The sequence below is a fragment of the Rissa tridactyla genome, chromosome 1 (genome assembly GCF_028500815.1).
Source record: "Rissa tridactyla isolate bRisTri1 chromosome 1, bRisTri1.patW.cur.20221130, whole genome shotgun sequence".
NCBI classification, from domain to species: domain Eukaryota; kingdom Metazoa; phylum Chordata; class Aves; order Charadriiformes; family Laridae; genus Rissa; species Rissa tridactyla.
In genome coordinates this window covers 14,439,236-14,463,032 of record NC_071466.1, presented here as the reverse complement: position 1 = coordinate 14,463,032, position 23,797 = coordinate 14,439,236, and the positions used below count along the sequence as shown (strand labels likewise).

At 38.9% G+C, this 23,797-nt stretch overlaps 1 protein-coding gene across 3 annotated transcripts; it reads left to right on the top strand.

Moving 5' to 3' along the window:
* The first annotated feature begins 17 nt into the window (after positions 1-17).
* Positions 18-23,178, top strand: MRE11 (MRE11 homolog, double strand break repair nuclease). 3 transcript variants are annotated; one of them, XM_054202824.1, is made up of 20 exons: positions 18-119; positions 652-757; positions 1,245-1,377; positions 2,302-2,462; positions 3,084-3,171; positions 4,113-4,254; positions 5,929-6,043; positions 7,090-7,275; positions 8,038-8,209; positions 8,949-9,029; positions 9,595-9,721; positions 12,403-12,506; positions 14,649-14,822; positions 16,019-16,081; positions 17,020-17,236; positions 18,271-18,348; positions 19,372-19,427; positions 19,920-19,987; positions 20,399-20,477; positions 21,642-23,178. In XM_054202824.1, the coding sequence occupies exons 2-20, from the start codon at positions 738-740 to the stop codon at positions 21,690-21,692; spliced, it is 2,115 nt and encodes a 704-aa protein (XP_054058799.1). In that variant the 5' UTR covers positions 18-119; positions 652-737; the 3' UTR covers positions 21,693-23,178. The 3 variants fall into 3 exon arrangements, with proteins under 3 accessions (XP_054058799.1, XP_054058809.1, XP_054058819.1); XM_054202834.1 differs by lacking the exon at positions 18-119 and adding an exon at positions 137-551; XM_054202844.1 differs by lacking the exons at positions 18-119; positions 652-757 and having other exon boundaries at positions 2,321-2,462.
* Positions 23,179-23,797: the final 619 nt, after the last annotated feature.

Below are 23,797 nucleotides of genomic sequence, written 5' to 3'. Positions count from 1 at the left end.
ACCAATGGCGGCGGCCCCGCTGTGGGCGGGGCGGCTCTCGCGAGAGCGGCGCCGGGCCCCGCCTTTGTCGGCGCCATGGAAACGGCGCGCAGTGGCGGGAGGCTGCGCTAGGCCGCTGGGTGAGGGACCGGGATGAAGGACCGGGACCGGGACCAGGATCAGGATCAGGATGAGGGACCGGTTCCGGGCCTCAGCGTATGCCGGCCGCCGGTGGAGCACTGCGGCCTCGCCTCGGGTGCTGGCAGCTGCCTAGGAGTCCTGAGGGGCGAGCGGGCCGGTTGCCGCCACCGTTCCCGGACGCGATGGCGGTCGTTCCCGGACGCGATGGCTGTCGTTCCTGTCCGGCCCATCCGCCCTGCCCTGCTACGATTTGCGGCGGTTGCGCTGAAGTTGCCCGTTCCTCATGTGCCTTGGCGGGGAGGGGAGCGGTGGGAGCCGCGCTTCCTTCCTGGGCGGGCGGTGTGAGGGGGCTCCGGCGCCGCCCGGGGTAGCCGTGCGTCTGGTGCGCTTGTAAACCGTTAAACCAAGCACGGATCTTGCCGTATCTTGAGGTGTTCTGCAGTCAGGAATTACTAGTAAAAAACTGGGTAACTGATCGTTCAGTTCACTGTGTCCTTCGCTCTAATTCGTTGATAATTTTTGTCTCTTAAGCTTTACATAGCATTGATGAAGCTAGAGACCGACTATCCTGCCCTGACTTACCCAGCCGTGCCCAGAGCCGCTTTGTGAGCACGAAGATGAGTACCATCAACTCGCAGTAAGCTCCTGTTGTTTGCAACTCAATGTGGTTCTGTCATCAGATGGCAAATCTTTTGTATGAATGGAATAAGTTAAGAACTCAGATCAGCATTTATGCTTTCCCTCTGGTCCTTGTGATCATCAGACTTCCTCTCATATGCATGTAGATTACCAGTGCAAAGAGAGAAGACTGAATGTTTGTTCACCAAGTCTTTCTAAGGGCAGAAAACGTAAAAAGGATTCTTTAGTTTTTTATTAGACGTTTGCAGCCCTTTACTAGAGTAGACTGATGGGGAAAACCTAATTTTCAAACTGGCTGGTTTGGTGAAGGCCTGTTTGCAATAAAAGTAGTGAAATATTTTGAGAATATTATGGGAATTGTATTTTGATAGAGTGTTACAACAAATCTCCTGTGTATTTAATGACTGTGCACAGAACAGTTTAAAGCCTGCATTGAAATTCTTAAGTATATTGCTCTCTAACATAAATTTTCCTGCCTTATTCAGGGATGATGAAGATACCTTTAAAATACTTATTGCAACTGATATTCATCTTGGCTATTTGGAAAAGGATCCAGTTCGTGGAAATGATACATTTGTAACCTTTGATGAAATTCTGGACCATGCTCAAAAAAATGAAGTAAGTACTGCTTTTTGGAAAGTGAAGGAGTGAGACTGTGGAAAATACATTCTAACCTGCCAGAAGCTATAAAGCTTAGTCCTGGTGCAATCTTTAGTAATATAAAATGAAATGACTGAACAAAACTATTTATTGCAACCAGTTATGTTTGTGCTCTAGTAAGAGGAATGCCTGTTACTTTGTGAGCGTTCTTATTAAATTATGACCCTGTTTGCATTAACAATGTTTTTGGGTTGCCTGCCTCAGTTCCAGTGGTATTTAGAGAGGGTTTGTCACAGCGAGAAGAGAAAATAATTGGGGGGAGTGAGGGTAATGATACAAAGTCTTCAGCAAACACAGAAAGTAGAAATAAAAGTTAGAATCTTTAAAAGTGTTGTTTCTGGTTTTAAGGATTTAATGTTTCTTAGTCAAACTTTTTGTAATTTTCACGAAGATGACTTTTTTTCCTAATATTTCTTTCAAAAGCTAAATATATACAGAAACTGCAACTAGTACCTTTTCAAAGTAATGTGGAGATAGCTACCGATTTCTTCCCACTAGATACTACAGCAATGCAAAGAGAATGTATCTCCTCATGCCTGGCAAAGAAAACGTTCAGGAGCCAATCTGGAGACCCTTACTAAAACACTTCACTAGTGGTTGGGTTTTTTTCCAACTATCAATTGTTTTCTACTATTGCGCTTCTTAAATGGGTCTTTTGGGGTTTGGTTTTGGTTTTGTTTTAATGAATAATTCAGTTAACGTTTGCTTCATGAGGAAATGAAATACCATGTTTGCAACTACCAATTCGTTTTACCTAGAAGTCCAGATATGAGGAGATATGTGGAACTCCTTAGATGAAGTAATTTAAACAATTTGTTTAGAAGTCTTTCACAGTAATACAAAATATTGTATTAAAATAATAGAGCTTTTTGTTACATACAGGTGGACTTTGTTTTATTAGGTGGGGACCTTTTTCACGAAAACAAACCTTCCAGAAGAACAGTACACTCTTGTTTGGAGTCACTGAGGAAACACTGCATGGGTGATCGTCCTGTTCAGTTTGAAATTTTGAGTGATCAGGCGGTCAATTTTCATCATAGCAAGTAAGTATGTTACTGCAAATTATGGTGTAAGACTTGGTTTGTGTATTGGGTGAACGTGTTGTGATTTTTATGATTTATATCCTCTGTGACTGGAACCTTGAAGTTTTAGGCCTGTTTGTGTGGGACAGTTTACAGGGTGACTTCACCTGTCGTCTGTTATAATCTAAGTTTACGAAGGAATGCACGCAATTTTTTGAGAAACTTCTGAATATGTTGTGACATCTATGTAATACATAGTTTCTATCCTGCAAGTAGAATGCAAGTAAACCAATTTACATAAATTGCTGTGGTAAAATCAGTAGAGTCCTTTGTCTGTAAACAAAGGTTGCACAGACCAGTCCGCTGTTCTTGCACGTACCACACAACATGTTGTACAATCCTTTTTGTAGGCTTGCTCTAAAAAAATGGGATCTTTTTGCTTCTCTGTTCCCACTGGGAAGTGCCATTCCAGTCTATAAGTAAGAGTCTTGTGCTGTGCAACTTAAGCTTATTTATAGCCACTTAGTACTCAGTTGGGCTGCTGTCATGATGTATTTGTGATGACATTAATTTGAAGACAATATTGGGAATTGTCCACAAATTTGCAGTATAGTTTAACTTTTTTTTTCTCTTCTTGTTCAGGTTTCCATGGGTGAATTATCAGGATAGAAATCTCAACATTTCTATTCCAATTTTTAGTATTCATGGCAATCATGATGATCCCACGGGGGTAATTATTATCGTAATTGTACTATACTGTTATATTAAAAAATGTTATAGAAATAGAAACTTCTATAGAAATAGTTCTTGGAGAACAGGCTAGTTTTAGTCAGTTGCTCCACTCTTCATGTAAATGTTTTGTATATCTTTAGGAATTCTGTTAATTAATGACAACAAGGTAAGTGTGACATTAAAAAAGAGAACAGAAAGAAGTTAAGGGATCCACACGAACTGTGTTTAAATTCTTAATTTATGTAGATTTCGGTCATTGAGAACAGAATCACTTTTTGTGTCAAGAAATGTCAGCCTTTCATAAAGTTTCTAAAACAAATTCTATCTGTGGAGACTGAAGGCTTTCTTCTTAAAGAAGGGGACTTCTGATACTTTGACTTGTGCAAATACAGTTGATAGCATCTTATATTTTCAAGGAAGATAATCTAATAATGATGAAATGCTGGTTTAAAAATCAACAGCTAAAAGCAAGCAGGAAAAGGATATTTAGAAAGCAGCAAAGCATGTGTGTTGAGTTTATCATCTTGCATTTTATATTCTGTGATTCTATAAATAGCAGCGTATCATGAAGATGGGTGTTTTAACAACAGAAGTTTAACTTCAGACCTGCTATGAAATAGTTAGTTTAACCAGATAATTTTCTGTAGTCGTTTAGAGACTTTGGCTCTTTGGGGTTTTTTTTGTTTGTTTTGTTTCATTTTTCTGAATGTTTTAATGCTTAATTTCATGTTGTTCAAATAAAGCGAGACTTGTAAGGAAAAGGCATTTGCTTCTGTACCCGTTAGTACTAAAAAAAAGCTAATATGAGTGGCAGGGTTTTTCAGCTGCAGAAGTTACTTAGGGAGAGATTCTCTCCCTTTTGAGACTGGTTCACTTAGACTTTAAAGACTAAGTGTTCTGTTCAAAGTTTTTATATTTGTTTCTCAATATTTTCCACAGGCAGATGCACTGTGTGCATTGGATATTTTAAGCTGTGCGGGATTGTTGAATCACTTTGGACGTTCAGCTTCTGTGGAGAAAATAGATATTAGTCCCATTTTATTGCGTAAGGGCAGAACAAAAATTGCTCTGTATGGCCTAGGTAAGTGTTAGTCTGGCAGACTGTGGCTGGACTGTTTGTGTATTAGTGAAGCTCAATAGTCTAAATTAAGGTGGAACAAATGCCCAGTGCTGCAACAAACGTGAAGATCTAAGTAATGCTAAATGAAAGCGTATCGGTCCTGTGACAGTGTCATGTTTCTCCCTCCTGCTGCCTTTTCACTGGCTGACAGGTTTTTTTTCTTTACCTTTTTTATTTTAAAATAAATCCTTCAATAACTTTATATTTTATTGGTCTTAAATGAATCCCGCTTAAGTTAGCCATAGATAGTGCCTGTGTATTGAGTCAGGGCAATCACACTCTTTAATTCTCACTGTTGTGTATTACGCTTACTTCCTCCTATTTAGGTAAAACTTAAACACTTTATGTTCATGTGCCATTTTGGTTATATTTAAAAACATAAACTGAGCAGAAACCTAATGTCTGACCTGTGTGTCTGAAATGGTTCATAAGTAACATCGATCACAGGTAACCTCAGTTTCCATGAAGAAACTTGTGAAGAATTTCATATTTCAACTTCAGTTTGTCTCTTTCTTTTTTCTCCTCCACCTTCCCCTCTGCCCTCACTTCTTACTTAAAATAGTTTGACTGCTTTCTGTCTAGAGAAGTTAACTATTAAGATCTTAATTTTTTCCCCTTATTTTATGTCCAGTCATGAGTGCTTAAACATTTAATTTCCAAGCAATTTTATAGCTATAAGTTAAGTCTTAATTGGCCATGACTTCATGTGTTTTATGAGATACTTTAAACGCTTGCTAGATGTTCTAAGGGTTAGTATTGAGGGTTCTAATACAACAATATGAAAGTTTTCAAAAAGCATTTGAATTTTTAATACCCAAAATCGTCACTGTGAAATGCAACGACTTTTCTAAAGCATGGGTGTTGCTGCATGAAAGTGTTAATGAGGTATTTCTTTGAGCTTGTACCAGAATTATGTCCCTTCTTGGCTTTCTCTGATTTAAAGAGCACTTGTTCTTACAGAAAATACGTAAACTCCATGTGGGTTTTTATTGAAATGCATCATGAACCCTGTGTATGGATGGTGGGTGGTGTTTTTTTGGCTTTTTTTCTTCTTGTTAAAAACATCAAGGAAATAATCAGTGAGAAACAGTTGAGAAGTACTACAGAGTTTTTCCTGCTGTGCGGGAAGGCACGGACTTTGCAGAATTCATGGTTTATTTCTTGTTTTGTAGAGAATTTCAAAGTATGTTTAAGAACTCCATCTCCACTCAGTAGTTTCTGTTTTTAGGCTCCACCTTACAACAAAATATATTTCTTACTGTGACAACAAGAAACAAAACATATCTTCTAATATTTTTAATTCTGCCCATAGTAAGTTGTTTGTCACAGAAAACTGTCAAGATGTCTCAGAGCAGATGTAGTTAATGAAACTGCTTTTAGCAGTTGTTTAAAGGTAGATTTCATGTTAAAATATCTTATTTTCAGAAGTCTTATCTAGTAAAATAGCCAGTTTATCTTCGATCTGTTCAAATTCATAATCATGCTTCTCAGGTCATGAAAATGAAGATCTGATCTTGCTACAAAGTTGTGTTCTTCATGCTCTTTTTAATAGAGTTGCTAATAAAAATGCTATTAAAAAAAAAAAGCTGATTTACCACTCAAAAATAATTTAATGTTTTGTTTTGTCTATTCCAGGAGCTATTCCAGATGAGAGGTTGTATCGTATGTTTGTCAATAAACAAGTAACCATGCTGAGACCAAAGGAAGATGAAGATAGTTGGTTTAACTTGTTTGTGATTCATCAAAATAGGTAACAGTATTCGGTGAATTACACTGTCTTTTAAACTTATTGTGTTACTTCATTAAACTGCCTTGAAAAGAATAGGTGAGAAAGCCAGCTATGTTAGTTGATGCTTCTTGTAAGTAGCTGGTTTCTTTAGATTTCCCTAAATGAAAGTATTGTTCTACAGCTCTGTTTACAGAAGAATCATAAAGGCGAAGAGTTGAAATAAATGAGTTAGGTATGTCAGGAGATCTCTTCCCAAACTGTTATAGTTAGGGGCAGTGGAGTGTTTCTAGTGTAATATGCATAGAATTGAGTCATCTGCTTGTTAGAGCTGAAAGAGCATTAAACTTCATATTTTATTTTCTATCCTTGAACCATAATTTGTCAAGTACCATATCTTCACTTGCACTGCTAGGCTTTACAGTTTCTTTTGAATAGAGGATAGGTCGCATGTGTTCTTTCTGCCTACATACTTCTCCCAGCAGTGGTAGTAGGAACAGGCAGAGTTCTTTTCCAAATCCTTTCTTACTATTTTTCCTGAATAAGAAATCCTTGCAATCCTCATGTGCAAGTAACGGTGAAGCAGAAATAAGCAAATATAACCCAGATAACCCTGTGTACTGATCCAGTAGGCTGAAGGAGCTCACTTCCCCTCCATTTTCTGGGAAGGGATTGGGGGTGGTGTGTCCCATGTCTGTTTAATTCAGTGGGTTTTACCCCACCATTAAAAAAAAAAAAAAAAAAAAAGCCATGAGGTGCTATACAAGCATTCATATGGAAAAAACCCTAAAGTCTTACAAGTCAAGTAAGAAGAAAAGGGAGATCCAAATAAAAGGAGGGGAGCAGAAAAGAATGAGCTGTCTAAATTGCCTTTTTGTTTAACCAAACACTTTAAACAATTGCATAAGGAATAAATGTGAAGTGTACCTGATGTGAGATGTATGTCAGATATTTTTGCTGGGGTTTCTGTATCACTTTAAATCACACTGATGTTTTTCTCCTCCTTCACTCCCCCTTTGTGCACCCATGACTGCACGCATTCTAATTATTTTTTCTCTTTTCTTGAACAGGAGCAAACATGGAGCTACCAACTACATTCCAGAGCAGTTTTTAGATGACTTTATTAATCTTGTTGTGTGGGGTCATGAACATGAGTGCAAAATAGCTCCGTCCCAAAACGAACAGCAACGTTTCTATGTTTCTCAGCCGGGAAGTTCAGTGGTGACGTCTCTGTCCCCCGGAGAAGCTGTGAAGAAGTGTGTGATCTTTTCTTTTTGTTCTTGTTTATCCCTTGCCTTATGTCTCTCGTGTGTTGTGTTGAGAAAGGAAAAATACTTCTATTAGGTTTTAAAAGACTTATGTTATAGTGTGGATTAGCTTCAGAGTGTAACATAACAAATTAAGTAGATGGAATCAGTGCCTAGAATAACTTTCACTTTACTTAGGATTAAACCAAACTTTTGAAGCAAATGGAACTTGACTAAGAGGGGTTACACCCTGATAAACTGGAACACAAGAAACTGTGTATATGTGCTTGTGTATGGAAAAAGCATGATCTAAATATAATGGAACTGAAGTTTGTCAGGGCCAACCCTGAAGTACAGATCCCCAACTCCCTATAGGTTTTAAACTTTTTGTTCCTGAAAAGTAAATAAGAATTTAAACCAAATTTTTATACCATAGCTCTCTTAAGTTTACCTTAGAATCATAGAATCATTTAGGTTGGAAAAGAACGTTGGGATCGTCCAACCATCATCTCCGCTCTACAAAGTTCTCCCTTACACCATATCGCTTAACACCACATCTAAACGAGTCTTGAACACCTTCAGGGACGGTGACTCCACCACCTCCTGCGGCAGCCTATTCCAGGGTCTGACCACTCTTTCTGTGAAGAATTTTTTCCTAATGCCCAGCCTAAACCTGCCCTGTTGCAGCTTGAAGCCATTCCCTCTTGTTCTATCGCTAATTACTTGTGAGAAGAGACCAGATCTTCTAGTAAGTTACCTTTCTCCTTCTAGACACATTGGTTTGCTGCAAGTTAAAGGGAAAACAATGAAAATGCAGAAGATTGCTCTAGAGACAGTGCGAACGTTCCACATGGAGGATATTGTTCTAGCTGATCATCCAGATCTTTTTAATCCTGACAATCCTAAAGTAACTCAGGCAATACAAGCATTCTGCATGGAAAAGGTAACTTGTAATGCTAACAGTGTATGGATAATGGCGTATGGTCAGGGAATGTGATCTGTGACTGGTTTTGAGACTGGAATGTGAGAAGTCTTATGTTTTGCCATGTATTATTTGAGACAGACTTAGGCAATGTTTCCATAGGAGGCTAATTCCATGACATTCACTACAGCCTTGTCTTCTAGATTCCTTGACTGGGATGACCCATTAAAGTAGGCTGGAACTGCTTTATGGGGGTCCATGTCATCTTTGTACAAAAAATCTCACCTGAGAATGGGGCAGCGTTGGATGTGCACTTTGGAACCAGCAGAAATACATGTTTCTAAACCCTTGAGAGCTGGTCTGTGCAGTGTGAAGTGCCAGAAGTAACTAAACAGGTTTATTAATTGCTCTTGGTTCTTAGGTCTGTATACATCTCTTCCTGCTTTTCTCTGGAACTAGAAATTTAGCAAAAGGTAATGGCTGTATAGTAAAAGAGTTATGAGTCATCAGCGATGTAGGTACTGCTGTATTACCCCGTATCTGAAAGATAAGCCTTTCATTCTGACTCTTTTCTCATTCATTCTTACAACGTTTGGCTTGATACCAGTACATATGTGTATTTAGGAATGAGAGCACATCCTATAATCATTTATTTTTGTAGCTCCCCCCTGCAGCTGCATGTGTTTGAAGTTATACTGGAAGGCTTCAGGCATCTGTAAGAGAATAAAGTGGAAACTGAATTTCTAATTCTGCTTCATAGGTTGAATTAATGCTGGATGATGCAGAAAGACAACGCTTGGGAAATCCACGCCAGCCAGAGAAGCCTCTCATAAGATTACGAGTAAGAAACTGTTCAGTTTGGATTGTTGTGTTTTGGAAGGTCACTTTGCAAAGTTCCAAAGCAAAGTCACACTTATTTTATAAACAAGTAATATATAAAATTTCTTACTGTGGACAGGTGAATCTAAATTGCCTTCATGCCACGATTCTGTTTACCTGTGGTATAACTATTATTCTGTGGCAAGGGATGACATTGGTTATAAGTATCCTTCACTGCTGGTCTGAGCAAGGGGATCAAAAGTGGCTATTTAGAGGGAAGTTTTTCTTAACTCATATTACCCTATGTTTGTTCCAAACCTAATTTATGGAAACCTTCCTGAAGACTAGTACATGAAACAAGTTAGAAACAAGTTATGAATTTGGGCTGTTATTAGCTATTCTGCTAATATAATTCATTAGCCATTATCATCTATTAACTATTCTGCATAGTATGGTAAAGTATTAATTTTAGGTTGACTTATTTTTTACTTTAATTTTTCCTTTGAAGGATAACAAACTCATCTTGATTTGTGTGGCTTCTCTATTTCTGTTTGTTTCATATTTAAATTTTTCCTTTCCTCTCTTAGGTTGATTACACAGGTGGCTTCGAACCATTTAGTGTCCATCGTTTTAGCCAGAAGTACATGGATAGGGTGGCTAACCCAAAAGACATCATACACTTTTTCAGGCATCGTGAACAAAAAGAGAAAAATGGTAATTATAAATCTGTTACCCAGCGCTTTCAAAAGCTTGCATACCTTCTAATGTGTCATAGAAGGAGTAAAGATGCATAGTCTCATTTAACTGTAAATATTGCACAAGTATCTATTGTGCAAGTTCTATTTCTGTGTTTGTCTAAAATTCTGATACTCAGCACAGCATCTTCTGGCATTAGTAATTCCTTTTTCTTTGACTTCAAACCTTACTGAGTTGCTTGTAATAATACGTATAGCCCCATACCAGACTGAGTTACTCCATGATTCTATGATAATTACTATGAAAGGTATTGAACGTTTCACTCCTGAGACTTCTCAGAATTAGATGGTCGGTTTTGGGCATTGTACAGGAAAAGAGGTGGGTGTTGTATTTTTTCCCTTTGTTTTTTGTTTGTTTGTTTTTTTAATTTATTGCTGTAGTAATTCATTTGTTTATACCTAAAATACTAATGGAGGGGTTCGGCTTGAGAGATGTTTGTATATTTAAAAAAAAAAAAAGGTCTGAATGTACAACAGCATTTTGTTTGCCCTAATTAATCATGTGTAACGTGGTGCTCTTGGCTTTTTAGTCTGTTCCAGATATGTCTCCATTTAAGCATTTGTGCAAAACAAATAATAGCTGTTACTGTTGTAGCATTTCTCACTGTGCCTAGAATTTTTAATAAATGGTTAATAGATGTTGCCCAAATATTGAATTTGTAATAGTCACTAATGAAGATACAGTTTGCACAAGAACATACTGTGCTAAATAACTGTTAATATTTCACATTAGTGCGTTGTAAGTACTCCAATTCCATTGACAGTTTTTACTTACACTGTCAGTTTTATAAAGTTCAAAACATCATGTTTCAGGAATAAAAACTGCTTTCAGTGAGGTTTTTTGAATTATGCTGTATTGATCTTATTTTATTTTTCTTTTTTTTTAAGTAGTTGTATAATCTCATTTACACTTTCAGAGTACAAGGTATCTACCACATCTGTCTCCATGTTCTATCAAGACATTTTAATTTTCCTACTGAACGTGCATCTCAGCTTCAGGAAGGGAATGTGGAAGGGAATGTACCATGGTTCTTTGCATTACTTTATTAAGGATCCTCTAATACAAGGGAGGTGGCTAATAAAGCAGTCAGAATTTTCAGGATGTAGACCTGTGGGAGCAAGTCCAGAGGAGGGCCACAAGGATGATCAGAGGGCTGGAGCACCTCTCCTATGAGGACAGACTGAGAGAGTTGGGGTTGTTCAGTCTGGAGAAAAGAAGGCTCCGAGGAGACCTTATAGTGGCCTACCAGTATCTTAAGGGGGCCTACAAGAAAGCTGGGGAGGGACTTTTTAGGATGTCGGGTAATGGTAGGACTAGAGGGAATGGATTAAAACTAGAGATGGGTCGATTCAGACTGGACGTTAGGAAGAAGTTTTTCACCATGAGGGTGGTGAGACACTGGAACAGGTTACCCAGAGAGGTGGTGGAAGCCCCATGCCTGGAGGTTTTTAAGGCTGGGCTGGATGGGGCTCTGAGCAACCTGATCTAGTGGGAGATGTCCCTGCGCAGGGCAGGGGAATTGGAACTAGATGATCTTTGAGGTCCCTTCCAACCCTAACAATTCTATGATTGTTCAGCCTGGAGAAGAGAAGGCTCCGGGGAGACCTTACAGCAGCCTTCCAGTACCTAAAGGGGGCCTACAGGAAAGATGGGGAGGGACTTTTTATCAGGGAATGTAATGACAGGACAAGGGGTAATAGTTTTAAACTGAAAGAGGATAGGTTTAGATGAGATATTAGGAAGAAATTCTTTACTGTGAAGGTGGTGAGACACTGGCACAGGTTGCCCAGGGAGGTTGTGGGTGCCCCATCCCTGGAAGTGTTCAAGGCCAGGCTGGATGGGGCTTTGAGCCACCTGGTCTAGTAGTGGGAGTTGTCCCTGCCCATGGCAGGGGGGTTGGAACTAGAGGTCTTTAAGGTCCCTTCCAACCCCACCCATTCTATGATAATGCTATGGTTCAGTACAGGTGATGTTGAGGCTTCATGAGTTCAGTTGTTCTTGTTTCTTTTGTCATAGCAGCTTATGAAACAAGACTAACAAAACAGTGTTTTGTGCTTGCATGTGGCAGGTGTCTGTATGCAGTCTGTAGTCACTTCATATTACTTCGCGTGGTATATAGTAACCTGGGTTGATTATCCCTTTCATTCTTGTGTCATTCCTACCTTGCTTCCTGAGAATGGGGGTCAACATTAATAAGCTATGAACATTTTCTACTGAAAATCAGTCAGTGTGCTTTGGAGCAAAATTTCTTCTCTAGTTACAGAGTTACATATAGGAAAAAAACACCCCTTTGTGCTTTGATGGGTCCTTTGATTTTCTTCCATTTGTGATCTTCTAGAGTTCAGTTATAATAACCTTCAGGGCATAGTGTTCAGTTTATAATTGCAGACATCTGGTAGTTAGAACATTTTGTACCTGCTAGAGTTGGAGTTGTCTTGTACAACTATTGCATCTGTTATGTTTACCTTTCTTTCCAGACAATAGACTCTACAGTTAGAACAAAAACCTGTTACGTATAAAAGGGACCAGAATTCTTAAGAGTCGTATATTAACCCTTTTTTCCTATTATTGTCAGGGGGGTGATAATAATTAAACGCTGCAAGCATGGGTGACAGTGCCACTGTCCTTTTGTATTCTAGACAATGATCTTAATTTTGGAAGACTGGTTAGCAGGCCCGCTTCTGAGGGGATGACACTGAGGGTGGAAGACCTTGTAAAGCAGTATTTTCAGACAGCGGAGAAGGTATCTTTCTGCCTCTTATGATTTATTTTTTTAAATGGAATGTTATCTTTTTATCTTTTTTTTTCTTTCTTAATGGAGGTAATGTGCCCTGAAGAGACTCTGGCATTCACCGAGAAGTGAATTTGTTTGCTATATAACTGTATGTGAATTCCTGTAGGAAGTATATGTCTTAGGTTAACAAGTAACTGCTGTATGTAGGTTGTATAAGGTATGTGAACACATGCTGGTTTGAGAACTTTATGATAACTCTTCCTGTGAACTTGCAGTGTCTGCCCTGTACTAAATGATGTGTCATGTTCTTACAGGCAGAAAATGTGAGGCAGCGTGCTCTTGAGTGAGAAGCTGCCTTAATTTGCTATCAGGTCAATGTGAAACTACCATTTACTATTACCAGCTGACTCAGAGTAACTTGTTACTTTGCAATATATTTGTGTCCTCAGACATAGAGCAATTCCACAGCAGGGATAAGGAAGCGAGCCCCTCAGCCTTTCATTAAACCCGATTTATTTCCCTTGCTCAACACCAGGGCAGTAACGTCTCAGAGGTAAAAAAAATAATAATAATCAGTGAGTCACACACCCGAATGCTTGATCTAGATGAGCAAGCGTAACTTTTAAGAGCTGTTTCAGCACATACTTTATAGAAAGTCATTAAAGCAAGCATTCCTGAGGTAAAGATAACCCAAATTATATCATCTTGCCTAACCTTAGACATGTGTTAGGTATTAGTATGGCATAAACCATTCCCTGGAAGGGCTATTTGCCTTCTGGATATAATAGGGAACCCAGGGTGACTAGTTCAGAAGTAGGTACTTTAAATGTATGCCACCCCTAAATCCCATGGGGAGGGCTAGCAGTGTCAGACAGCGCACTGTATTCTATGAAAAAATAAATTTTGCTTTAAATATCTTTTTCTCCCTTATTCTGCAAAATTGTCCCTGTTACACCATCTTCTCTACTTGTTTTTGTGGTCTTCTATAAACAGCACAGTTACTGGTCCCTACGTTAGAGATCCGCCAACGTCTGTAAAGACTTGAAAGAATCCATTCCCCTTCTGGGGAAGCATGCAGTAGGGGGTTAATACATCTTAATCAACACAGTAATGAAAGAAAGGGGGGGGGAAACAGTAACATTTACAATCATTGCAGTCAGTTACTCTTTTGAGATGCTTGTTTTATTTTTCTGTGAACTTCTTATTTTATAATAGCTGTAAAATTTTTTTTCCTCTGTACAGGGTTATTTCAGGGAAAGTTTTATGCCTCTGATGGAACCCTCAAAACAATTTCTAAAGGACACCTGGAAGGATCAAAAATCATTAATAAGCATATATAATGTGTATTACTAAGAAATTACCTGCGCTGTATTTTACAGACAAGAGGCTGCTATTTAAACGTTACTTCCATATGAGGGTTTCATTCTCAGAGCGTCTCTTTTTACTGTATTGGGAAGGAGGGTACCAAAGAGAACAGCTGCAAAACACCACCAGTAGCATCTACTACTTTCACTAGTTAGTGTCCATACTAATATCTTAATGTGGAATATCTTGATGAATATCATCTCACTTGATGAACATGTGAGAACTATTGGTATTTACAGAATTGCATTTCAAGAGTAGACATCTGCTTAATAGCTCTTATTGCTTCATAATAATAATTTCTTCTGCTCTGTAACTCATTTTAATGTTCAAATTTTACAGTAAAACTAAGTCATTTAGCATTTGTAATAATTCAGGGCCTGTTTTTAGTAGCATTTTTATGTCTCTGCAAGTTGATCTTACCTTTAGTTTGAAAAAGTGAGAGGAACTAGGAAAGAATACAGTTTACCTTCTCTCAGCAATATGTTTAAGACAAATTGTTTTAGTTATGATTGGCACTGTAGTTTCTTTACTGTTGATGAAACTTTGAGGAGTCTGGAAAATACTCCGTTGAGTAGGGGTAACATGCTAGTAGCAAAAGGGTTGTAACTGTATTGTGGTGAGTAACATGTTTGCTTGTTGCTGTGCTTTTCTCTGATTGAAATATTCAATGCAAGTTACTGGTTTTGGAACCAGCTTAATGTAACATTTATCTGAAACAGCAGGGATATTACTTGCTTTCTTTGATGGCAGATGCTTCTTAACAAAATGTTTTCCCCAATTATAAAGAAAGTACAGCTTTCGCTTCTAACTGAAAGAGGAATGGGAGAAGCAGTGCAGGAGTTTGTGGACAAAGAGGAAAAAGATGCCATAGAAGAGCTGGTGAAATTTCAACTAGAAAAAACACAGAGATTTCTTAAGGAGCGTCGCACTGATGCAGAGGAAGAAAAAATTGATGAAGAGGTAATATTCTGTTAATGTTAATTCCTTAGGAGAGGTCAAGACAGAGTAGAAAAACCAGCACTCAAACCTGGTTTAATAGATCTGCTCCTGCATGGAGCATGTGCAAGACTCGCCTCTAGTCATTTTCTGGAATTAATAAATACGGTGATGAAGTTTCAAATACATAGTTTAAAAGCTTGTATTGAAAATGGCGTTTAGGTACGCTTATACTGACTCTCACTTTATTTGCACATGCATGCATGGAAGAGATCTATCACTATAATATGTGTATCTCTACCGTGAGAAGAATGGTAGAGATACAAATGGTAGAATATCTTCTTAGCTTTTTCGTATTGGATTAGGGAATCCAGGGCAAGATACAGAGCAAGCATAAAGGAAACCTATCCTTCAGGTGCTCTACTAGCTTCTAACTGCTTGCAGCTCAGGGTCTCCCAGGGACAAGCTTGGTTTATGTGTATCTAGTAACCCTTAATAGACTTCTCTGTCAACTTGTTGAGCTTCCACATGAGCCCGTGTATTCAGTTGTAATATTCAAGCATTATATGACAAGTTGTTCTGCAGCTTAACTGTGCACTGTGTAAAGAATAATTTGGTGAGGGCAGGAAGGCTGCACCTAGCTGTTTTCTTGCTGATTGCTTTCATTCATGAGGGGTTGAAAAGCCATAAACAATCAGTGCCTGTAGGCTTTCTGTGCCACTTCGGGGTTGGGGTTTTTCTGTTTGTTTGTCTTTTGGATTAATATTTTCTTTCCTTCTCACCCATCATATTTTTTTCCATAATTGTCAAGTTCAGCTTTTAGTTGTACATGTATTACAATGTTTGTCTCTTCTCAATATAATTGTCTTCTATCATGCGTATTCATCTCTGCCTCTTCTTTTCCAGTTATTCATATTTCACCATCTCTTATTGTCAAATTACGTATACTCTCCTTCTCTTGAACATAGTATCCCTACTTTTCATCATGTTCCAAGCTTTCTTCTCCCCAGTGATGTAGCTCCAGTTATTAATAGAACATGAGATTCTTAAACTGTAGGACAGCATGAAAAGGCGTTAAACAATCTTCAGTTATTCTTGCGTTCTTCTTGGCTCTCACATTAGCTTAACTTAATAATTCAGTGATCAAGATTTTTAACTTACTGTGTTTTGATTATTATATGAAATAAATGGTTAATATGATGGGAACTCATTTTATTCAGGTGCGAAAATTCAGGGAGAGTAGAAAAAAGAATACCGAAGAAGAAGATGAGGAAGTTCGTGAGGTAACTCCTTTGAATTTTGAACATAGGCTGAAGAGTGGTGACTTCTGCATATGAATGAAGTCACTTAGCAATACTTCAACATTGTCCTTGCCAAAAAGTGCCTGTCTGCCTTGGGAAGATTAGTAAGTCTTTTTTAAATCTTCCTTGGTATAATATGTGCCTAAGCCACTGCTTGATTTGGCTTTTGAGATCTCTTTTCTTGTGCAGATTTGTGAACCTGAATGTTCAGTTGCTCTTGCTTTGAACTGAGGTTAGACCAGGCAGGTGACCTTCAGAGATGTCATCTTAAACGATGTGTGATCCCAGCACCAGTGGGTGTGTGGATGGGCTGTATTGAGTGATGTTAATGGAACAAACTGTTATTATTCGTAAACCTTTAGGTACTATTGTCCTCATCAGCAATCTTAGAGTCTTAGATCGCCCGGAGATTCATATGTCTTTCCAAAGAGAATTGCCAACCACTGACAGCATTGGTGCTTCTTTGTCTTTGCAAGCTGTGTGAGACTGGAATGAAATTTTGAGAAAAAGGACATCTGGGGTGAGATTCAGTTCTCATGTGAACTAGTTGTCTTAAGCACCTGTTGTCCTCAGGGAAGATCGAGTCAATGGAGCCCAGAGGGTGCTCCCTCTGAGCAGATGTACGCAGCTGACGTAGGATGACCTGAACTGTTCACCAAACTCCACTGATGATGCATTATATTAACTACCTCCATTCTGTTATCAGAGCTTAGCTAATTACTTTATATGTACACATCTAAATTAAACAGACTAAGTACTGTCCCTGCTTTTTGACAGACTTCCTTGTGTTCCATAATGCTGTGGATTTGGGTCTTCTAAGCCTCAGTGGTTTAGAACTATATATCACAACTAGGATTTAGCAATGGTGCATTTAACCATTTAAGATTCTTTTTCCTTTAGCACTTATTGTTCCGTTTCAGGCAATGACCAGGGCTAGAGCCCACAGATCTGAGGATGCAGTTCTTGTCGCAGCCTCAAGTGATGAAGAACTCATGGATACGGGGGTGAAAGGCACTGGTGATTCAGATGATGGCCTTCCTGCAACAGTGAGCCGAGGAAGGGGTCGGGCAAGAGGTAGGGCAAGAGGTGCAAGGGGACAAAATTCAACAGCAAGAGGTTCATCTCAAAGGGGCAGAGGTAAGAAAAACTTCACATTTTTCATACTGCAGTTACTGACTTTTTTGTCTTTAAAAGGCAACTGTCTTCTGATCATAGAATGGTTTAGGTTGGAAGGGACCTTGAGGATCATGTAGTTCCACCCACCCGTGCCATGGGCAGGGACATGCTTCCTTCAAGTGGAGATTTGTTGCTTAAGGACTCCTACTGGAAAAAAAAAATTCTTCACAAATATTTTTAGTATCATATTACATACAGTTGACTACCCTACCAGGAGTTGTTACTTTTTCACAGGGTCATTAAAAGAAAAATATTTTGGTTCCCAGCTATAGAAACACAGTAGACTCTTGAAAGATACATTACTGGGAAAGTCTGTAAAATGAAGTGCATGGATAAACCTTTATCCCTGCTAAAGGTAGTACATTTGAGCAGTATAGAGTGGACATACAGATTGTCTCCATCATAATGTAATTTACAAGAGACTTCATTTTTTCTAGTGACTGAGAAAATGGAGAGTGTTTCCTAAGCAAAACGTATTAAATAGCTCCTCCTTGGCTTTGTGTGATTGTGCACTTTACAGTGATAGTGGTACTGCCATTATATATGTACTTCCATTATATATAAATATATATATGGAAGTAAAAAAGAAAAGGTGAGGTCTTGCAGTAATAAACTCCTTTGAGTTGTCTCAGTAATATGCCCAAAGGTCTAAGAGAGGATGAGTTGAAACAAAAGCCGATTTGGTTAGTGCCTTTCTTAGGTCTGACCTAATCTTAGGTCAGATTTGGTTAGTGCCTTTAAACTAGTTCTATGAGCACGTGCTCCAACACTCGTGATCCCGTCGGGGCAGGGGGAGTGTGTCTGTGGAGCTTTGAGCACTTCACCCACAGCAGTTCTGTATGTAAGGAGGGCTTTGATTCAACAAGAAAGTGAAGGAGTAAAGAGGAATGGAGGTTTTTTAAGTCACTTCCTGCTCAGTAATGATAGACTGAAGGGGGCGGGGACGGGGACCCAGCCACTGAACAGATAATGTGTATTGTTTATTATCCCTACAGGAAGCACTAGCCGAGAGTCAGCTACAAGCAGCAGAACCTACAAGCCTGTGCCTGCCAAGAATATGTCTATCATGGATGGTAGGCCTTCGATCTGTGCATTATTCTAATCTGCTCTCCCAAATTGTAGTGAAGGTGCTTATTTAATGAAGTGCCTTAATTACCTTTATTTCTATTTGTCCAGTTCAGTTGGGAGAGATTCTTTGGTTCTAGTGAAATAGAATAACTAACAGCAGAGAGAGAAAGAAAAACGGAGGGGAGTAAAAAAAAGAATGGTAATATCCTGCTGTCATGGGGTAAAATGAAATGTGTCAAGAACTTCTGACTAGAACTGGACACAGGCAACATCTTACTGTATGCAGTTCTTTAAGGAATAAACATAGAAGCAATGTGACTTAATAGCATCTATTTTATGCAGAGTATTCCTCAGTGGATACAAAGTTTAAACTTGACTGTCTTTAATGCAAATCCATTTAGTTTTACATCATAGCAAGCGCGAGAAATGCCAGTTTTTTTACTGTGGAAGAGAAACTTATTTTTGATTTAAGCCACGTATGTGGGAGTAGCCCTTCCTTGCTACAGAGGACAGGCTCTGAGGAAACAATGAAGGTACTCTGAGTATTAAAGAAAAAAAATACTGCTTACAAATCTACACATAAATCCCACACAAAATACCCAATGGTAGAGCGAGTTTTAAATTAATCGGCAAATTACTTAAACTTTAAATTGGTCAGCAAATGACGTAAAATACTGCAGAGAAATCGATTTTAGCAGATGTGTTGGTGTCTGAACGGTTAGTCATACAGGAATATCAATTATAGTAATGTTTTTCTCTTCCTCTTTACCGAAGTTACTGAAGGTTTTTTTTAGCCAGACTGGGAGGCACCTGCGGCTGCACAGAGGGTTGGATCCCTGGGTGGTCAGACTCTAGCAAAGGCTTAAATTCCGTTTTGGTTTGGGTTGGGGGGTTTTGCTTGGTTGTTTTACAGGGTATTTTGCAGAGGAAATGCCTGCTAAGCAGGCCTTAAATAAAAAGAATGATAAAACATTGTTTGCATTTTATTGTGTGAGCACATTAAAAATACTACATTTGTTTTATTCTAGCCTTTAGGTCTTTGAAACCGGAGCCCTCCTTTAATTCATCTAAATCTTACTCTGAGGTAAGAAGCGTCTCGCGTGAGTGAAGTTGCGCTGCCTTTTGCTGTCTTCTGATTCGAAAAATAAATATATGGTCAAAACGTTGGCCTAAAACAAGTTAGCCTAAATCAGTAGATGTTCCCAAGCTATCAGTTCCAGCAGTAAGTTTCTGCATGCTAATTTGTACCCTTTTTTGGTATGGGGTTTGTCTGAGAAAAACAAAGACCATAGTCTGTTTGTGACCATAGTCTAAGGTACAGAGTGTATATACGTGAGTATTTTGGGGTTTTTTGCAAGATCCAAGATCTGAAGAGCATAACTTGTGCTGTATTTGCGTGTTTTACAGTTCCAGTCTTGAGCCCTATCAAGTGTATATTATAACTGATTAGGTACATAGCTGGAAAAAAACGACAGGTTCTATACTATAGTACTGTATACTACTGTACTTTTATGCACTGTATCTCTGTAAGAACAAATTCTGTGAAAAAACTTCATAAATGATACCATTTCTTCAGGATATTATAGATGATGACTCCGATCTAGAAGAGATTTCTATTGTTTCTGCTTCCAAAGTAAATCCAAGGTCAGTATGTTTACTTCCTGAATGCTACCGTGACTGCTTTATTTCTGATGGGCCATCAGCAGAGTCCAGGGATCTATCTGATCCACTACCTGAAAAAAACAGATTTTTAAGAAAATCGTAACACTACTTAGAGAATTTATATAAATTTTTACCTGTTAATATGGATGATATTTCTATAATGATAAATTGCTGTACTGATTGAGATAAGTTAGGTCAGAGCTTTAGAATTAGTATGTTAGTTTGAGCATTTGAATCGTTCTACTTATGGTTATTTCTGTTCATTCTTAATCTCTGTACTCTGTATTGGTGGTCCAAATCTAAATTGAAGGGAAAGGTATCGAAATGCCTGGTAATCGAGAACACACAGATGCCTTTCTTTTTTTTTTTTTTTCCCTCTTTGTATATTTCCAGGTTGTCAACTACATCTTCACTTAGTAGAAGAGGTTCACAAAGCCAGACATCTAGAGGAGTTGATTTTGAGTCAGATGAGGTATGGTACATACTGGTCTCTTTTACTTTATGTAAATTTCTATAGCTTACTGTTTTGCAGTTATTTGAATAAAGCATTTCAGAGTAAAATTGAATTATTTTATTTATTTACTTATTTTTACTAACAAGGCTAGGTTATTGCAACCAGCTTTAATTAGAGTATCATAATCACCAATAATAAGGCTGGAAGGGATCTCGGGAAAATATCCGTGCCTTTTTCCCTTCAATTCCTAATTAGTTAACTTTCATTCCTAAAGCGTGTGGAATAGGTTATTTTGCCTGGGCAAGAAAATAATAGTAATCTCTTCTAGTGCTTGGCTATGTCCTTTCATTTGTTTATGTTGGGGTTTTTTTTCTTGTGAAAATGAAGAATTTTTTTTTTTTTCATTTAAAAATGGCTGTTTTCCAGGGCGCTTTATTTTTTTATTGTTGCAAATTATGTAAATACACTTAAAAAAAAAAAATAAGACACTATCTTCAAGTTTAAGGTGTCTGTTCTTGCAGTGTATATCTGAACTGCTAGGAAATGTTTTCTTCCATAATTAAACAAGTAGAACTTTATTTACAGTTTTGCACTGAATAGAATACACATTACACTGTCAAGGACTGTGCAGTTTGTTTTCACAGATTTGCACGCTGTCCCGTATGGTCGGGATCCCGGCCTTAACAATGGCAGATGTTGGCCACTTCAGAGAAAAAGTTAAATTCTTGTCCCTTCTCTCCACTCTGCCATCTCTCCTTGTACCTGAAATACAAAACTGCATGTTTGCTTGAACATGAAAAAAGAAACTATTTTTGATTCACGCAAATCTCAGTAAATTATAATGAGTGATATGTATATGGGCATAACTTCATTGAGGTACGTGGTGCTCATACCAATAACATTTTCCTAGGTCACACCTGAAATACGGATTGTTCCTCTTTCAGAGTAGCTGTTCTGATCGTATTGACTTAAACTCAGTTTCTGTTCTCTGCGCACTTATAATCTGGGCTTTTGAATCAAAGGTTAATCTCTTTCGTATCAAAACCAACAAAAACAGGTCTGTGGGAAAACATGGAATAATGTGACCGGGCTTTCTTTCTAGTTTAATCTAAAGGTGACTTGACTTGTTATGACTCAGAATGCATGCTTGTTCTAGTAATACAGAACATTTACTAATTGCAGGATGAATTTGATCCATTCAAAAGCACTGCAACATCAAGAAGAACTAAGTGATTTTTTGGCTTGCTACACAAGAGAGAAACATGAAAATCAGAGAAGAAAATGGAACGCAGTTTGCAAGGCATTCTTTATATGGCATTTCTCTGTAAATGATGGCTTGCCTTCAATTTTCACTTCTATGAAATGTTTTTTGTTAATTATTTTTTTTTCTGTGGCACCAAACTTGGTATAATTTGGGTGTTGCATTGCTTGATGCATTAGACTAGAGTGTCTAATATTCTGAAGTACTGCCTGAAACTGCAAGTTCTTTCTAAAACTTCTAAAAGCCTGTGTGGTTTTTTTCTGGGATGATGCTGTAAATAACAGTCTCATCTTCTATAGAAAAATCCATCCCTTGGGCTTGAATTTTGCGGAGGAGTAAATTCATAGTGGTGTGCAACTATGGATGGGGGCACGGACTTGGTCAGCATAACAAAACTTGTACTTACTTGCAATTTTCTATGGATACAGTTGAAAACTCTGAAGAATAATAGTTTGACCCAAAAATGCAGTTTTCAGTATTGAAGATGGAAAATGTTCTAATACTTTCAACTCTACTAGGAGAGCTAAAACCACTATTGCACCGTTATTAAGTGTCATAGTATACAGGAATGAATTCTGCTCTGTAATTCAAGAAGTGCCAAAGACTTCAGCTTGAATTGCATTGTCAACTTTTACCGTGTAAATAAAATGTAAGGGCTAGAACCTTACAGCTTCACGAGGAATACTGCTTGGAGAATCAAGCCATTGAGCCAGTACTGGGCAGGACATTGCCTCTTACCTTTTTCTTAGTTGACGTTTTTCAGGTGTCTGTTTCCTCAGCCCTCGGCTTCAGTAAGCCTCCTAAAACGTCATCGCTATTTTCCAAATATTCTCCAAATGAGGCTTTAAAATACGGTATTGTATTCACAGTGGGGGAACCGCTCCTTCTGCTGAAGGAGCTGAGACCTAGACCTATTCCTCCTCCTCTCTTTCCGCCTCTGTACGCCCCGCTCCCCAAAAAGTGCTGTTCTGAAGCTGCGGCCATTACCGCTAACCAAGGAAAAGGCCAGACGAGTTCCTCAGCTAACGCCCAGCACGGCAGAGAAGCAGTAAATGCGTTGAGTAGCTGCAGCCATGCCTTTGCATTTGTACTTTCTCCTTCAAAGAGGTGGGATGGGGCAGTTGTGTTTCCCCGCCTCTCGCTGAACGTGACTCTTGGTACTTCGCCTGCGTATATGCTGTAGCAGGGAACCTAAATGAGCCTTGAGCTTCCTGAAGACTTCCATAAAAATGATCAAGACTGGCAAATTTCTAGTGTAGAGCTTAGCAGCAACTTACAGAGCACGAGTATGATCTCTTTAGGTGTCAGCAAATAATTTGGTAGTCTGGCTCTTTCGTTTCATTAAGGGCTGTCAGCTGTAATATTATCTATGCAATTAAAAAGCTGCTGTAAATACCCTTCAGGGTGAGGGTTTAGTTTGTTTTGTTTTTTTTAAATAAACTATTTCTGTTACATAAATTGTGAATGTCAGTTTTATGGACTACATGGAATCTGAGGGTTTGACGTTTTTAAAAAAACATTTTTTGCTGCTTTATGTTGCTGTCCGCGTGCGTTGGGCCTGGCTGGGGTGGAGTTAAGGTTCCCGTGGCAGCCCGTGCCGTGCTGTGCTCCGCATTTGCAGCGTGAAGGGTGTTGACGCCACGCCGGTGTTGTGGCTGCCGCAGAGCGGCGCTCCACAGCGTCCAGGCTGTCTCCAACGCCCCGCAAAGGCCCTCTGACCCCAGGGACGTTCCATGCCGTATGGTGCTGTGCTCCGCAATAAAAGCTGAAGGTAAGGAGGAGGCTACGTTTGTTATTAAGGCATTTGTCTTCCAAAGCAATCACTACACCTGCTGAGGTGGCTGGATGTCACCTGCTGATGGGATGTGGGACAAAAAGAATAAATCTTCTTTTTATGCATTGCTTTCATGCACGACCTTTGCTTTTTTTCCCCCACTAATCTGCCTGTATCTTGATCTATGAGTTTTTCATCTAATTTTCTCCCCCTGCCCTGCTAAGGATGGGGAGTGAGCGGCTTGGTGGGCACCGGACGAGGTCAACTCACCACACCAAATTAAACCTGTTTTGTTATAAAGAC

Bases quoted from the DNA above. Each gene is read 5' to 3' on its own strand.
- MRE11 (XM_054202824.1), top strand. From the start codon at position 738: ATGAGTACCATCAACTCGCA. The intron at 9,722-12,402 runs GTAATTATAAAT...TTTGTATTCTAG, and splicing joins TGAACAAAAAGAGAAAAATG to ACAATGATCTTAATTTTGGA. The intron at 17,237-18,270 runs GTAAGAAAAACT...TTATCCCTACAG, and splicing joins TTCATCTCAAAGGGGCAGAG to GAAGCACTAGCCGAGAGTCA.